Source organism: Talpa europaea, assembly GCF_964194135.1.
Source record: "Talpa europaea genome assembly, chromosome: 16".
Taxonomy (NCBI): Eukaryota; Metazoa; Chordata; class Mammalia; order Eulipotyphla; family Talpidae; genus Talpa; species Talpa europaea.
The window spans coordinates 20,253,566-20,270,687 of NC_140084.1; the positions used below are offsets into that span (position 1 = coordinate 20,253,566).

Sequence of the window (17,122 nt, forward strand, 5' to 3'; positions counted from 1 at the left end):
GTTAAAAGTCTCAGCACTACCAAGCTATCATCAGCCACTGCATTACGAGTTTGATCCCAGGCCAGGGAGCTACCCACATGGCACAGCACCTCTCCTGTCTCACCCACCGCTCCTCTTGGCAGTGTATTTCAATAGATACACCTGTTCTGCTCCCCACTTTTCCTCTGGCGAATCTTCTCACGCACCCCCACAACTCTGGCCAGCACCCCAGTTCTTGCATGCATAAATTTAAAAATACATACATTAAAAAGAAAAAAAAGATAACCAGGTAAAGTGGTTCAACAAGAGTCTCGGCCCATGGCTCAACGTGTGGGTCTACCATCTCCTAAGAAAAGAACCCACAGGTACAAAGCCACACATGGCAGAACTGTTGCCAGTGGAAAACTGGGAATAACAGCTACTACTTCCCGGTCTTTACAGAACATACTGTTCTAGTACTTTCTCTATATATGTTGATAAAATCCCCACCACAGTCCTAAGACCTCTGGGGACTGAGGCCCAGAGAGGGTAAGCAATGTGCCCAAGGCCACATAGTACCAGGTGGCGCTGAAAGCAAAACCCAGGTCACCTGGCTCCAAAGGCCAGACCACAGCAGACACTGTCTCTTTGTTGACTAAGTAAAACAGGCTTCCTTGAAAGGTAATAAGCCATCAGAAATGAAGTACTGCATTGTTGAAAAAAATCCCAGAATATGTCAAAACAGAATATGACACAGCAAGTCAACTTATTCCACTCATTTTCTATAAGGAGGACCAGGAAGGGAAGGCGACTGGCCCACTGTCAGGCAGGCAGCAAGTGGTGTAAACATCCATCCTTCTTGACTCCAGTGTCTCCACACCAAGTGACACATTCTGCATTTCCATACAAAGGAAGAGATGTGGGAACAATATGTTTATGACAATGAAAGTCAAGGGTGTGTTAAAAACCTTCAACTAATAGTCAGTCCTTTTATTCTTCACATGGAAATAGTAGCAGAAGCAGCTGGGAAGGTGACCGTCCCAGACATGGAATCCAGGATGACCAGTCTGGAAGGTTCTTCAGGGAACAGCTGCTCTGCATCCCCTGGAACAGAGGGCAACTATCTCAAGTGCAGCATCGGCAGGATTTTAGCCACTGCCCAAAGATCCCATTATGTGGACATAATTGACCCTTTGTAACTTCAATGGCTATTTTTGCAACCATAGTATAAATGTGAGGTCTTGCAGCTTCAGACAAAAAAACCTTTTAAAATGCAGAGTGGAAAATGCTAGGGGTGATGGTCAAAACATTCTACTGGACCTGCAGTTCAAGCAGTCTCCCTCCCCTACCCAAGTGGAATCTGTGCTTTTCAGCCACTACCATCTATTTCTTTGAACTGGGATCACACCAGAGCTGTCAATCATGAAACCCCCACCTCCCTCCCAGATGTACATGTGACCCAAGTTGGGCCAATTGTGTCCCTTAAGGGAATGATTGACACTGAGGGAGGAGGTGTCTCTTCCCTGGGGATCAAGACCCAGAAGAACCCCTGCAGTAGGCTGGACCTTTTCTCCTGCTGCCTGAGACCAAACCCAGAGAAAACAGATGAAAGGAAAACACTGCTTGAGTCCTGGATCCAGCCATGCCTAAAGCGAGCAAGCCCTGCACTTCCCAGTTCTGAGAGCCAGACAATTTCCCTTTGGCTACAACATATTTGAACTCGAACAAGTGAATTATAAGCAATACTCCCAGCTGAGGGTTCCTGTTCCCACCCAAGAATCACATTTCCTCCCATCATCCCCTATCACTGGCCCACTTAACCAAATAGAGAAGAATTCTAGATTGTAAGGAAACTCTGCTAGCTGCTGACGGACACACGATTTCCTTTGGGGGTGATGAGAAAGTTCTGGAACAAGACAATGGTGATAACTGCGCAGCCCCAAGTGTAGTAACACCCCTGGATGACACACTTTAGAATAGCTAAAATGATACATTTTATGTTATGGTATCTTGCCACAATTTTTAAAAGGGAAAGGAGATAGGAGCACCTGAAGATCCCACAGACGATGCCCAAGGACACATCTGGCAAACTCTCACTCCATGTACCTTCTCTTGGCTACACCCTGGGTGGCCAAGGGGAGGGCTAAGCATGGAGGGGGGCAAGTCAGCAGGAGACCCCCAAAGCTTGTTAGCCATAAAAACCCAAACTAGCCTGGAGAAAAATAGCCTGTTGGTAGAGCAGGTGGTCCTCCAAAGCCAGGGTGTCAGCACTGACGGGGTACAGACAGCAATGGTAACTTTGCTGAATAGAATGTGGAATAAATGCCATTTAGCGAGTATCTATTATCTCCCATGTGTAGTGCCAACCTTTTTGAAGGCCATCAGACAACTCATACCTTTTTAAAGACATCTTCACACCTATAACTCCAGAACCCGCCTTCCTGAAAATGTATTCCAGAGGAATAACTCAGTAGAAGGCAGAAAGGAGCCACGTGCATTTCAATGTTGGTTGGAACTTATTTATAAAAATAAAAATGAATGACAATTCAGGAGCTGACAACAGGGGAACATGTAGTACATTCTAGAGCTCTATGAAACAGGACATTCAATCACCAGAAACACTCCAAGCCACACAATTAATGAAATTATACTAAATGAAAAAACAAGCCAAAAAAGCTACAGACTGGAGCATGATCTGCAGGCTGCAATGAAACTCCAAAGAAGGAGTTTCATAGCAGAGTGGGAGGGAAGATGGAGAAACAGGCCATGATAATGGAGTGGTAGCAATTCTTTCCTAGGATTATATTTTAAATAAAAATTTTACTAACAATTTTAAGTTTACCAAAAAGTTTGAGACAGTAGCACAGCTCCCATGTGCCCTGCACCCCATTTGCACAGTTGTTACCATCTTCATTCCTATGTGACAGGTGTCACGGCTAAGAAGCCAACATTGGATCATTGTTATTAACCAAGCTGCATACGTGGCTCTGAATTTACCAGTTTTTCTATCCCGGGGGCCAATACAGGATACCACACTGCAGACATGCAGACAGCCTGTGCATGCGTACGTGTGTGTGTGTGTGTGTGTGTGTGTTTTGTTCCTGTTTTTATTTATTTATTTATTTATTTTTAAGATTTATTTATTTTTATACAAGAGCTGGGGTACAAGCCAGAGGCACCGGAGGGTGAGAGGATTCACAAGAGACAGAGCAGGGAGCAGAACAGGCAAACGACCGAAATACACTTCTGAGGGGAGCAGCGGGTGAGACAGGAGAGGTCTGCCGCACCATGTGGGAATCTCCCTGGCTGGCCGGGAATCGAACCTGCGCTGCAGAGGCTGCGGACAGCTCCACAGTGCTGCACTCAACCCACTGCGCCACAGGGGAGGCCCTTTATTTTTTTAAAGGTTTATTTATTTATTTATGCATATAAGAACTGGAGTACAGGCCAGAGGTACGGGGGGTGAGAGGATTCACCAGAGACAGAGTGGGGAACAGAACAGGTGGATTGACTGAAATACACTGCTGAGGGACATGGCAGGAGAGTCAGGAGAGGTCTGCTGCACCATGTGGGCAGCTCCCTGGCCAGAGATCACACTCATGCTGCAGTGACTGCAGATAGCTTCGTAGGTTGCATCCCAACCCCTTGCACCACCAGGAGGGCCCCTGTTCCTGTTTTTTAAACTCAATGGCTTTTAGTCTATTCACAGAGAAGAGCAACCATCACACAGTCAATTTCAGGACATTTCCAACATCGCACAAAGAAAGAACACCCCTGCCCCTTAGCTGCCACCTCCCAGCCATGGGTTTTGAGAGGGCCTTTGCAAAATGAAGGGCCCTTTGATAAAGAGATAATTCTCCCTCACCTAGCCTTCCCTAGCCATGCCCTTGGTTTATCTTTCCAGAATTCAGATTTCCCTTTTTTTAATTTAAATTTTATTGATTTACAATGTAATATAAATTTGGGGGTTACACCTTCACCTTTGTGTGTGAATAAGCCTCACCTCACCCACCACCAAAGCGCTAGTGGCCTGCCCGCTATCAGATTGTCCTCCTTTTCCTTTCCTCTCCTCCTCCTCTCTGGTAACCACCACATTTCACACAGTCCAAGGGCTATTTTTGCTGTGATCTGTTCGTTCCTTTGCTCTGTTGATAGTCCACATAGGAGAGGAACCATCTGGTAATTGTCTTTCTGACTGATTTTGCTTAGCACTATCCCCTCAAATTCCATCCGTGTTGTCGCAAAAGGCAAGAGCTCATTTTTTTTTTTTTTTTTACTAGCTGAGTGTGATACATAATTCAGGTTTTCTTTTCTTGGCATGACTCCAGGTCCCGGTCCCAAATGAACCACTTCGGAAGTTTCCCATAGAGTCTGTTTTCATCATGGCCAGAATGAGGGGAAAAAAACCTTTACCATAGAGAATTCCACAAGTATACCCACCTCCTGCTCTTTCCTTTCCGTCTAATAGGGGCTGGGGAATAAGTAGACCTGGGCCATGCTCAGCCACCCAGTCTGTGCCACTGTCTATACAGCCTGATTATTCCATGGCCATCAAATCATCAGTCCTCTGCTGGTCCTCATTAGGTTGACATTTATTCATTTATTCAACAAATGTCATCAGCACCAAGCCAGGCAGTTCAGAGACTCAGTTTTCCCATTGGGTCCCCCGGCCACCAGTGGAAGTCAGCCAGGACTGTCAACCATCCAGCAAATGGTTACTGCCATTTTGGTCATCCCCAGTCACCTTCTGCAAAAGCCCCCAGCAGGGGGGCCCTCCCTGGTGGAGTAAGGGGTTAAGTCTCAGCACCATGAAGCTATCCACAGCCACTGCAGCACAAGTTCGATCCCCAGCCAAGGAGGTGATCCACATGGCACAGAAGACCTCTCGTGCCTCGCCCGCTGCTCCCTTCAGCAGTGTATTTCAATAAATCCACGTGTTCTGCTCCCCACTCTGTCTCTGATGAATCCTCTCATCCCCCGCTGACTTCTGACCTGTACCCCAGTTCTTGTATGCATAAATAAATAATATAAATCTTTAAAAAAAAACCCATCTGGTTGATACTTAGCCAGTCAACATTGTTACTATATGCCTACTGTGTGCCCAGCAGCTCAGAGGGGCATGCATGAATTTTCCCATTGGGTCTCCCTGGCCACCAGTGGAATCATTCATGATGATCAACCATTCAATCTGGTGGCTGCCATTTTAGTCATCCCTCCATTTACCGTCCCCAAAATTTGCCTGCCCCCACCCCCACAGGTAGTCTTGTAGATGCCATATTCTATGTGACAGTCAGGATCCCAAACTCAACTACCTGCCTCCTAGTTTGTACCCTGAAAACAATTTTGGTCACAGTTTACTCGTGGTGCTAGTGGACCAGAGAAGTCACAGACCCAGAAGCCAAACCCAGCCCCTCTGTCCATGCCAGAAAGTGACACTTTGTAGGGTCTGACCCCCTCCCTCAGGCCCTAAGAAAATACAGTACCTGCACAACCTCCTTCACCAGGGTCTTGTCCGTGCCAGTTTTGGCCCGCTGCAGCCCACTGACATTCTCGCCAATCCAGGTAATGAGCGCGAACTTGGACCTCTTGCTCATGGCGTCCCCAGTGGTGAAGCGCACGAAGGCAAACAACCGCACATCATCTGCAGCAAAAAAGAGGGCACCATGCTGGGTTAAACACCCACAACCAAGTCCCCCAGGACAGCCTGCATGCACATCCAGAGCAGCACCACGGCAGCCCTGACCTTGGCCAGCGCGCCCTCCTTTAACCCTGGCTAGGGTGCTGCAGGCTTAGAGACCCGTTCCACAGGGGCAAAGGGAGGTGGCCAGGGCCACCTGACACTCCCCAGGTTGCACAGTTGTTCAAGAGCCTCCTGCCTTCAGATAGCCCAGGCTCCAAGTCTGGATCTCACTGGGAGAAAAGTTTGTTGGTGATTCCTATGGGCAATCTGGGAGGCCCTGCTGGGAACTGGATAGATGGGAAGTAGCGCTGGTGGAAAATGGACTGAGGAGAATCTCTATGGGGCTGTTCTATGGGGGCTCTATGGGGCTCAAGTAGTTCTATGGGGCTGCTCTCGGCCCAGCATCACAGTTGGACGTTCAGCCCTAAAGGAATCTGCACACGTCCCACCAGGTGTGCTATGCCAGCAACTCTTGTGGGAACACTAGGGCTACGTGGCTGTACTGGGCTGCGTATACAAGTCAACTTACTTGCACACTGCCTTTATGATTTTAGAATCTCCAGAGATTCTCCTGCACCACTCCACTGCTCTGCTCTACCAAAACAGTGTGGGAATACGCGTGCACATGTGTTAATGCTGGGGCTGGATCCTTCTTTGGTGGGGGGGCTATCACTGCAGATAGTGAGCAGCATCCCTGGCCTCCACCCCCTCAATGCTGGTGTCCTGCCCCCAATCCAAAATGACAGCCCAAACTGTCTCCAGATATGGCCCAGTGTCCCTGGGAAGCAGAGTCGCCGCCAGTTGGAAATCAATTTCTAGACATAGTTTGTGTCCCCGTTTAATTGGAACCCCCTTTGTGTTTTCCACCAAATTCTGTGCTCAAGTCTTCCTCAACTCAAGTCCTAAATATTTCCTATTTTAAGGGCAACTTCGAGTGAGACTGCATTTCCGTCCCTACCTGAGATGGCTGGCACAGAGCAGGCTGTATGTTTTTTGTTATTTGGGTACTAGCCATTCTGCCCAGCTGTGTGATCTCAAAGTGACTTCAGCGCTGCCTTGAGGCTGTTTCAGGGACCCAGTGATATTGCGGGGCTTCTGAGACATTGTGTGCATTTGTTTGCTCGTGGGTCTCGCTACCACGCAGGTCTCGCTACCATGAAGGCTGATTCAGCAGCTGTGGGATGGGCCCCGGTCTGTGTTTCTAATTACATGACGCTTACGAGGCTGAAAGGACCACTTTTGAAGTTTTTTGATTTAAAAAAAAATCAAGATGGGCCTCCCTGGTGGTGCAAGGGGTAAAGCACAGCATTGTGCAACACGAGTTCAATCCCCAGCTGGCCAGGCAGCTACCCACATGGCACAGCAGACCTCTCCTGTCTCGTCCACTGCTCCCCTCAGCAGTGCATTTCAGTCAACTCTGCCTGTTCTGTTCCCCACTCTGTCTCTGGTGGATCCTCTCACCCTCCACCCTGTACCTCTGGCCTGTACCCCAGTTCATAAATAAATAAATATGCATAAATAAATAAATCTTTTTTAAAAAATCAAGATGCCTCACTTCCCACAATCTTTCTAGATGCCCCCATGGATACACAGTGCAGGTTTAGACCAAGGTCCCAGGTCACAAGCCCATGGGCCATAATGGAGATGTGTCTGGAGCTGATGAAATCACCCCAGTTACTATCTCTAACCCTGTGCACATCTGGGAAGAGCTGCACTGTCTGGTGAATGGCCACCTGCCCCAGAAGGTCAAACCCTACCATCAGGCAGGATGCCACATAACCTAAAAGGAAACATCACAGTGACCATTCACAGAGGCATCTGCTCTTCACAATGAGGTTGCAAGAGGGTGAGGGTCGACACCAATGTCACCTTCATCAACACCCAGGTCACCATTTGGTAGGTGAGGCTCAGAAGTCCTGGGTTGTGCCCCAGGTAACACATCAGGCCTGACATCGAGGGCCGGCACAGCAATGGCTTGTCTGTTCAGCCCCCTTCCTTTCGGACACTGCCCCAACAGGCCACAGGAGTCTGGTGGTGCCCATTATGGGCCTTGACCAGGGTGGGCGTCCCTGGTGACAAGGAAAGGGGATGGAGAAGAAAGAATAGTCTGGGAGACATTCCTCGCACCACATCCACAGGATTTGGTGACTGCTGGCCATGGGGAGGAAGGAAGGTAGGAGAGACCCAGGGGGAGGAGACCATGTGTGGGTGAGAGCTCCCTCTTTCTGCCCTAGAAGGCTTAATTCCCAAGCATCTGAGCCTCAGCTGCTCATCTGTAAAATGGGGTGATTTTGGTTTATCCTTCCGACATTTTTCCCTTCTTGAGGTAAAAGTCAACAGAAAATTCACCATCTTAACTACTGTAGCATACATTCAGGACCTGTAGTATATCCACAGTGTTCTACCACCATCACCACTCTCTAGGTCCAGAACATTTCTATCACCCCCAAAAGAAACCCATACCCATGAGCAGCCACCCGCCTCCACCAGCCCTAGGCAACCACACATTTGCTTTGTCTCTGAATTGCCTATTCTGGACATCTCCCCAGACGGAATCCCGCACTCTGTGGTCTTGCTTGCTTTCTCTTTCCAAGGCGCGTCCATACTGAGTGTGAGAAGCATATATTCCTTTCTGGCTGAATAACTCCCTAGTGTGACTGTTCAGACTGTTTTCTCTCTTCAGCCAGGAGGAGAACCAGAACTTCCTCCTGCCCAACCAGTTTCAGAACCTTGTCCAGGTTGGGGGCCGAGCAGAGGCTTCAGACCACATGGGCAGACCTGCAGGTTGTTCGTCTCAGACTCACTGGCCTTCTAGGCTGGGCGGGAGCTCTATAGCAAACCCATATGTGCATAATGTGCCTCTTGGGTTTTCCAAAATGTCAGCCATCTGCTGGCCAATAAGCACCAAATAGTCACCAGGAAAACCTCTGTCCTGCCACAGTCATTTCAATAATGGCAGCCTGTGGTTCTGGAAGGTCCATGAAGGCCAGGTGTCCCATGTCCGGGGTAGCAGGGGCAGGATGTATTGTGCATCTTATTCTGCCAGGTCTGGGGCAGGAACTCAGGACACGTGGTTTAATTGGGAGAACACCCTTGCCTCCTGAACAGCCCGAGGAGGTGAGAGGGGCTTTTCCTGAGAGGAGGTGGGGCAGGTCCAAGGGAGGGGAGGCATGAGGGAGAATCGGAGGTGTACACAGGGGTTGGCCAGAGGGGTGAGGAAGAGTTGGCAAGTGGCTGGAAGGAGGGTTGGGGTCTCCAAAAAAATGGCACCAGCCCAAAGCAACAGCATGTCTCCACGTGCCAGTGATGGGGTGCTTGGGATCCAAACACAATCACAGGAACCCAAACTTCCAGGCTGGGCAATGTAGAGACAGGAAATAGAGTGGTTGCCATGGAAACAGACTGCCAGTTTTCCTTTGCTCCAGTTGCTTCAGCATGAACCAGTCAGGAGGCAGCCATGGGGCCCCCGCCTCCCCCTCAGGTCAAGGCTGCAATTTAATTAAACACGTTGGGCTGCCCCTTCTCCTTTTCTCCAAATATACTGGCTCCAAACAGCGCACCAACTTCCCAAACACAACCATGCCAGAAAATGCTCGGAGACCAGGGGTTTCTGTCTGCCCCCACCCCAGTATGCACCCCCACATGAGGCTGTGTAGGTTTCAGTTCCTCTGTAGAAGCTGCTGCATTTCTGGGATCAGCACCCACCTGCAGTCCCTCTTCGACTGCAGCTTCAGGGAGAAGTTTTCAGCAGGTTGGCCGGGTGAGTTTTGCACTGATCATGTTGAATCCTCAGGGTCAGGTGATGTGGGGGAGGGGGGTGAAGCCACCCCTTTTTGGAGACATACTAAGTGTCTAGCCATGGACATTTGGATAATGCCCAGCCATGGACATTTGGATGAACAGGGCATGGCACATCCATACAATGAACTATTATTCAGCCAGGAAGGAACAGAGCTCAGATCACGCTGTAATGTTATCTGGAGCCCAAACACAGCCCCACAGCCACAGCACAGCACTCACCAGAGTGGACACACCAGGTTGCCTGTGTAGCCCCTGCTCACACCATTCACAGGCCAATGTGGGCACAGCCACCAACAGGCAGAGCCCACCCTCATCACATGTGCATAATGTGTGTCTCTGTGCACGTGTCATGTGTGTGTACTGAAGGTGTACGCATGCATTGTATGTGTGCCCCTATGTGCACCTGTGTGTACACTAAGATAACAAAACTGTCTGGGAGAAGGTTTGTACTTGAGGCTGCTGTCATCCCCAGAGTGCCATGTGGTCCCCTATGAGGTCAATGACACATCTTCTCAGACCTGAGGCTGAAGAGCTGAGGGTACAGCTGTGGATCACCCCCATGGGGGACACCAGGCAGGACTTGATCCCACACTCACACCAGGAGGCAGATACCTGAGCTCCTCTGCTCAGCTGTCCAGCTCTAGCTGTCCACCTTCCGCCCAACAGCATCCAGGTACTGAGAAAAAGTCCCAGAGTCCACCAGAAGCCCAGACTCTCTTGGTACCCACAACCAATTCCTGAATGTCCATGAGCCTGTTTACTCATCTGTAAAGTGGGTCAAATACCCACCTCGTCAGGTGAAGATTAAGTGAAAAAAACAGACACAGGGCTGTGGCCGATGGGATTGTGGCTCTTTTCTACCCCCACCTTGCCAGCAAAACTGCTCCTCTGAGGTTCATCACCACCCCTCTGCCAAAAGAGAACAGCCCTGGCTCCCACCTTCTGAGCACCAAGCTCAGTCACCCCTCTGAGTCTTCCTGTAGGCCCTCCTAGACACACACCCAGTCTAAGGCAGGCACTAAATGCATTCCATGAGCATCTGGCCAAGGCCAGGTACAGTGGCAGGCCCTGGAGGACCCAGCAAAGACCAACAGGCGTCCTGGAGATGACAGAGGACCCGCTCTAGGTGTGCACAATGCGCCGATGCTGTTCTGAGTGCTTAAACATGTTTGCACGCGGGACATCCCTGGTGGCCTAGGGGTTAAGTCTCAGCACTATCCGCATTATGGCCTGAGTTCCATCTCCAGCCAGGCATGGCGCAGCAGACCTTTCCTCTCTCGCCCACTGCTCCCCTCAGCAGTATATTTCAGCGGAGCTGCCTGTTCTGCCCCCCACCCTGTCTCTGGTGAATCTTCTCACCCCCCACACATTTGGCCTACTACACCCCTGCTCTTCTACACACACACCAAAAAAAAAAAAAATTGCATGTTTCTTCCTCCACCCTCTCCCCCCAAGATGAATCAGCATGGCTCACAGTCCCGTATCACAGATGAAGAAACTGAGACTCAGAGAGGGGAAATGACAAGGTGCGATCTCCCCCTGTCAGCTGGAAGTTGCCTAAGTCTAGAGCTGCAGTTCTCAGCATGTAGTTTCTTAGAAATAAGAATTCAGAAACTCAGGGAAGAGGGCCTGAACCTCCCCAGGGGGATTCTGATGCCCCAGGGGCTCCAACCACAGATTTAAGGAAAGTGTGGGGCTTTCCACCTGGAGAACTCCTCCAGCCCTGCCAGAATACAGGGAGACAAAGGGTCTCCTGGGCAGAAAAACTAGCACTCAAGGTTCAGCCTCCACCTCTTCCACCTACACACACCCCTTTCATTTTAAGGAAGTGTAGAGGAGCGTGTAGAGGGGCTTCCTGTCTTCTCAGCACGGTCACCTACAGAATGAGAGGCATCTGGCATGGGTCCTGAGCATCTTCCCACCACAGACACCGGGTTTCCCCAGAGACTCTCCCCTACCCGAATCCCACAGACCAAGAAAGCTTCATGGCCTGGGTACAGGGCTCCTTCGGTCACCTCTAGACACCTCTCTGACAATGAGCCACGCTAACTGGGACTCAGTCTCGCACAGCTCCAGCAGAGATGGCCACCAATGACAGGACAAGGTTAAGACTCCGTCCCTACCAACTGTCAATGCCACCGTTCACGGCCTTCTGGCCAGCACAGGGAGATCCAAGGCAGAACTGATCGCACACTTGGGGTCCCCATTCAGGGTCCCCACTCAGTACTGTGGAAACCTCCCCTTCCTGCCAGGTGAGAGTCGTGTTCAGGAAAAGACCATCCTCCCACGGCATTAACAAATGCTCTGTGAGATCATCACAGGATGATGACAGACTTCCGGTGCAAAGGTGCTCCCGCCATCCAATCCTACTAGCTTGAGGAGCTCATGGGACCCAGAAACCCCTCAGTTCTGCTGGGTTTTCTTTAAGGCTACAGGCTCTTCCTTAACCAAATAGGTCAAATACAGCAATAAGAGGTCACTGATCCTGTCTGGGGCGGAGCAGGTGCTCAGCAAAGGGGGACTGTCTTTCTGCAGGGTCCCCTCTGCTGTCCCCCTTCACAGGCTTCCCTCTCCCCCTGCTGACTCTGAATTTCCCTTCTTCCTCTGCTGTGCATTGCCTTTACCCCCCTCTCTCTTCCTCCTGTCTGTCTTCTTCCATCTCTTCCCTCCTCCTGAGCTAAAGAGGAGGTGAGGGCTCAGGAAGAGAGAAAGGGAAGGTGGAGGAGAGGGTCCTATCACAAGGAACAGAACATCGGAGGAGGCAAAGGAGGATGGGGAGCAGGATCAAGGGGTGAGATGAGGCAGTTCCAGCTAGGAGGCTAGGAGGGTATAGAAGGGTGGGGAAAGCAGCAGAGAAAGGGGGATCCCTGAATTACTTCTCTGGAATCCCCGAGGTCATCAGCAGGAACTGCTCCAATATTTCCCCTTGATAAAAATGTCATAAAATCCCCACAACCTCTCAAGGACACGTAATCACCTAAACCTGAAATCTCCCAAGGCTCAGGCAACCATGGAGAGGCAGCTTCTGACCAACGCCGCCCAGAAGCAGCACTGATCATGGCCTTCGCTGTCTCTCAATAGGGCCCCTGTCTTCCCCTGTGCCTGCCCCCCAAAGCCAGGCCTGTCTGCAGGACACCCCTCCCCCCAGGATCTGTGAAGGGCCAAGCAGCTGAGATGGGGGTGAGGGCTTTGTCACTTTTGCAAATGCTTTGAAGGTTTTCATTACACATGAAACACATTCGGGGTGTGGAATAATTAGAAGTACAAATGAGCCCAAACAAGGGCCTCACCACCTAAGAGAGCCCTGCCAGCTTCATGGCTTACGGCCTGTCATCTTTTTAGCTACTTTCCCATCCATCTGATTCTTATGCCTCAGAGAGCCAGGCACCCAGCAGGCACCCAGTGATTGCGGGCCAACAGAAAGAAAAGAGAGAGTACTGATCATGTCATCATTTCCACCCAAGCTGAACTTCAGAGCAAAAGGAGAAGATGGGGCGGAAATTGCCCCAGAGCACCAGGGCTGCAGCCGATTCTAGAGCCTTCCTTACCTTATATAGACTCCTAAGAAGTTATGCAAACAAGGCTCAGTAAGGAAGAAAACAACCCACACACTAAAAAAGCTGAGCTGTCAGCTCCCACCCAGAGAGTTCGGGCAGCAGGTTGGAAAGGCAACAGGAAAGAATTCTAACACCCTGCATCCAGGGCAGGGGAAGCTGGGCAGTAGCCATAGCAACGGCTCCCTCCAGGCAGGCTGCAGATGAAGGGACCCAGGCAGAGTCCAGACAGGGACCTGGTGGAAATGTCATCTGGGACACAGAGGACAGAGGTTTTGCTGGATACCGCAAGGAAGGGAAAGAGAGGCCTGGGGTGAATGGAGCCAGAGTTCCACCCATCCCACCCCAGGGAGAGCTCTCCTTACTGAAAAGCACTCTGCCAGTGGCCCTTTTTCAAAGTGACTGCTACTGTTTCCCCTAATGGATAAAACAAAAAACAAACACAAAACCCTTCCTTGTCCCACTCAAAAGACTTCTAAAATATATTAAAAAGGATCAGAAAGAAGACTCATGAGCCCAAGAGTGAACCCCCTGTCTACATGCTGGTTTATTCCCACAATGGATTAGCATGATTCAATTTACATGATCCATACCGTATGTGACAGATGTGTAGGTATGTAGTATCTGCGTTGAGTCACACTGGGCATGCTGTTTGCTACTACATGCCACCCATTCCTCAAAGCAGCAAATTTCTCAAATGTTTCCTTCCTCATTGAATTTTCATTAAATGCTGAATGACCCAGCTTTCAGGAGCTTGGCAGAACATAAGAAAATGGAGTACAGGACAGCCGGAGGAAAACGAAGCCCTCAGGGGATGGGCTGCTCTGGATACCCAAATTACAAAGCTAGCTAAAGGTTTTCCCCCAATGAAAAAGCACCAGAACTTTAAAAAAAAAAAAAAGATTACTTTCACTTCCTTAAAAGGAATTCAGTGTGTCAGGGCAGACTCCACCTTCTGACTTAAAGAACAGCAGCTAGAACCAGTTCTTGGAGGTTGTGAGTAGATGATGTCAGATGATTTTCAGATGATTTCAGTAGATGGACAGTGAGACACTCCAGGCCACTGAAGGATTTGGGGGTCTTTGTGCCTGAGCACTAAATGTCCCTGGTGTACTGGCCTCTGCATCCTTGTATCTGCTTTTTGTAGCTATGCTGTTACTTCCAGTGCTATCAGTTAGTCATTTGACAAACACTGACAATCTACAGTCCAGGGACTTTTGCTGAACAAGACACAAGTCTCCCCTTCATAAATACACAGTCCAGCAGGACAAAGTGTGTGAATAGAGGGGAGTTAGCACTAGAGCAACATGTTATCACAGAGCACAGGGAACCTCAAAGAAGGAAATGAACTCTGCCTGGGGAGTGGGGGCAGGGAGTGCTGAGGATAGGTTTCACAGAGGAGTTAATATTTGATCTAGGTCTTCCAGGATGCCCTGATCTCATCCAGCTAATGGGGTAAGGATGAAGAGGGCTTGTGTGAACAGCCTGGGGGATGGATTTGGACAGAACTCTACAGACAAACCAGTTACCATGGGTAAATTCAAAATCACCTTCCTCCACCAGCCCTCTTCTCAATTTATGACTTGCTGCCAGCAAGAGGGGCAGGCAATCAGGCAATGATCATGCCAGTAGAATGTGTAAAGTAAGGGTTCAAAGGCTCCTATGACTCACCCACCCCTGCACCTGGAGCACAAGGACCCTGTCTCCTCTCACAGGGCAAGTGTCTGCCACACTGTTCTTGCTCAAGAAACTTCTCTTGACTTCTGCAGCCACTCAGAAGCTTTTTAGTCCTCAACTGTTCCCAATTCTCACTGCAACCAGCACAGCAGGAGGTGCCATTTTATGACTAAAACCAATGCCCTTCCCTAATTTTAGAGGTGTTCCCCATTCCCAACAGGGGTGAATAGGTACTAATCAGATGCAGACCTACAGGTAACAATGGACTGGCCTTGACAAATTCACTCTTCAAATGGAAGTGTGTGGGAAGGAAACTCCAGTGCCAAGTCTCCAGAACCTGCATGATGTGACTTCTCTTCTGTCCTATATGCTCACGACACCAGGGATGGGGCCTCAGAGGTGAAGCAAACTCTGACTCACTCCTGAGGGAGCCAGGAGACTGGCTCTGCCTCTGTCCACTGTGTGACTGTGACCCCAGGGATCCCCTTCTCTGATCTCTTTCTCTGAGAGGGAAGTGATGGCTTCTCCAGCTCTGTCCCAGAGCCTTGGGTGGTGGGGACAGAACCCCTGGGCAGTTTCCATCCCTGGGACTCTCAAACTTAACCACACATTATGGCTGATTCACATGTTCAAGGTTCATCCTTTCTGTGGCTCGAGAACTTTCCTCTTGAATGGCTGAAGAACTTCCTGCTCTAGGGATGCACTTCATTTTGTCTATCCAGGCATCACTTGATGCACATTTGGGTGGTTCCCATGTTTTGGCTACTGTGATTAAGGCTGGTAATGTTAGGGGGAAAAGGATGTCCCAAAGCAAATTCCATATAGGCTTTGTGGACTCCACCCCCACCCCAGGTCAAAGCCAAAGACACTGGGAACTCCAAATCCCATCACCACCAAAGGGAAGGTGGCTGGGACCTGAGGGTGGGGTTAAGCAGCCAGGTGGATACAAAAGGCAGACACGTGGGCTTTGGGGATCCCCCATTTTTGGCGCTCGGCCAGCTTGCAGCCTCTGGCCAGCTCGGAGAGGGACTTTGGGTTTCCAGGTCATCGGATCGGGTAGGACGCATTAAAGACTTTATTTCCCTATTTTCTCCCTGAGTTGTACATTTTCCTTATTTCTTTTTCTCTTGTAAATAAACCTTTTATTAACTCTTTTGTGTGTGTCTGTAGTAGAGTATTCATAAGTCCCTTTAAAGCGTGCGGGTGAGGACCCACAGCCAGGAACCCGTTTAATATCGGGGTTGCTCTATAACAGTAACACTCACGAGAGAGTGTTGGTGTAGACCTGTGTTCTCATTGCTACTGGGTGGATGCTAAGGTGTTGGAATTGCTGAGTCATGAAGCAACTCTATGCTCAGCCTTTTCAGAAACTGCCAGGCTGTCTTCCACCATCCTTCTCCCCCCACATCCTCTCCACTGCAGGGTGTGAGTGGCCCAATTCTCTTCCTCCTTGCACAGGTCCCCCCACCCCTAATAGGCCCCCCCATCCCTGTGCCTGTGAACTGAGAGTCCACCAGATTTTGATTTGCATTTCTCTACTCATTCACGAGGTTGACCATCTTTTCTGGCCATCTGCACACCTTCTTTGGAGATATGGGTATTCAAATCCCTCGCCCATTTTTAATCAGGTTGTTGCTTGCTACTGTTGAGTTGTAAGAGCTTTTTATATATTACACACCATTACTGGATATATGATTTGAGGGCCTCTCCTCAGCTGGGTCCACTCCTTTCCCCAGGAATGCATGTCTATCTCCTTCTGATTCTGGTCCTCCCTTAGGGACACCTCTCTTGAGGCCTCCCTGCCCACCCTGGCTCCTGGTGGCCTTCCCCTCGTCTCTAACCCATTGCCTCATTTCATCTTTGTGACACTCTTATTGTGCTGAAATCACATTTGCTGACTTATCTCTTCTGCTCTGCCCACAGAATGTAAGTTCTGTGCCTTAGATAACTCAGCTTCCTCAGTCCAGACTGCCAGGCTCATGGTAAGTCCTCCTTGACACTTGTTGGAGAAGAGAAGGGCCTCCCCAGTGGCCTAGCGGGTTGAGCGCTGCGCTGTGAAGCTATCCACAGCCTCTGTAGTGCGGGTTCGATCCCAGCCACCCAGTGAGAATCCCACATGGCGCGGCAGACCTCTCCTGTCTTGCCCGCTGCTCCCCTCAGCAGTGTATTTCGTCAGTCTGCCTGTTCTGTTCCCTTCTCTGTCTCTGATGATCCTCTCACCCTCCAGAACATCTGTGCCCTCCAGCTCTTGTATAAAAATAAATAAATCTTTGAAGAAAAAAAAAAGAAGAGAAGCCAAACATATCCCAGTCCCAGGCGGTGAGGGGGAGGCCATGAAATCAGCCCTCCTCTGTGGAGCAGGGCCCATAGAGACTGTAATTGTTTGGTTCACACAGGCGCCTGGCTCATTTCACACACACACCCCAGAAGCCCCAGTGTGACCCAGAGAGGC

General features: G+C 49.9%; 1 protein-coding gene across 1 annotated transcript in view; it reads right to left on the reverse strand.

The window, feature by feature from the left end:
• The window catches only part of COTL1 (coactosin like F-actin binding protein 1), a gene marked incomplete at its 5' end in the record, with an annotated part of 39,410 nt that overhangs the window by 11,563 nt on the left and 10,725 nt on the right, over positions 1 to 17,122 (reverse strand). Inside the window, one exon of the mRNA XM_084257460.1 lies at positions 5,442 to 5,599. Coding sequence (XP_084113586.1) covers positions 5,442 to 5,599 — 158 coding nt within the window. The remainder of the gene's footprint in view (positions 1 to 5,441; positions 5,600 to 17,122) is intronic.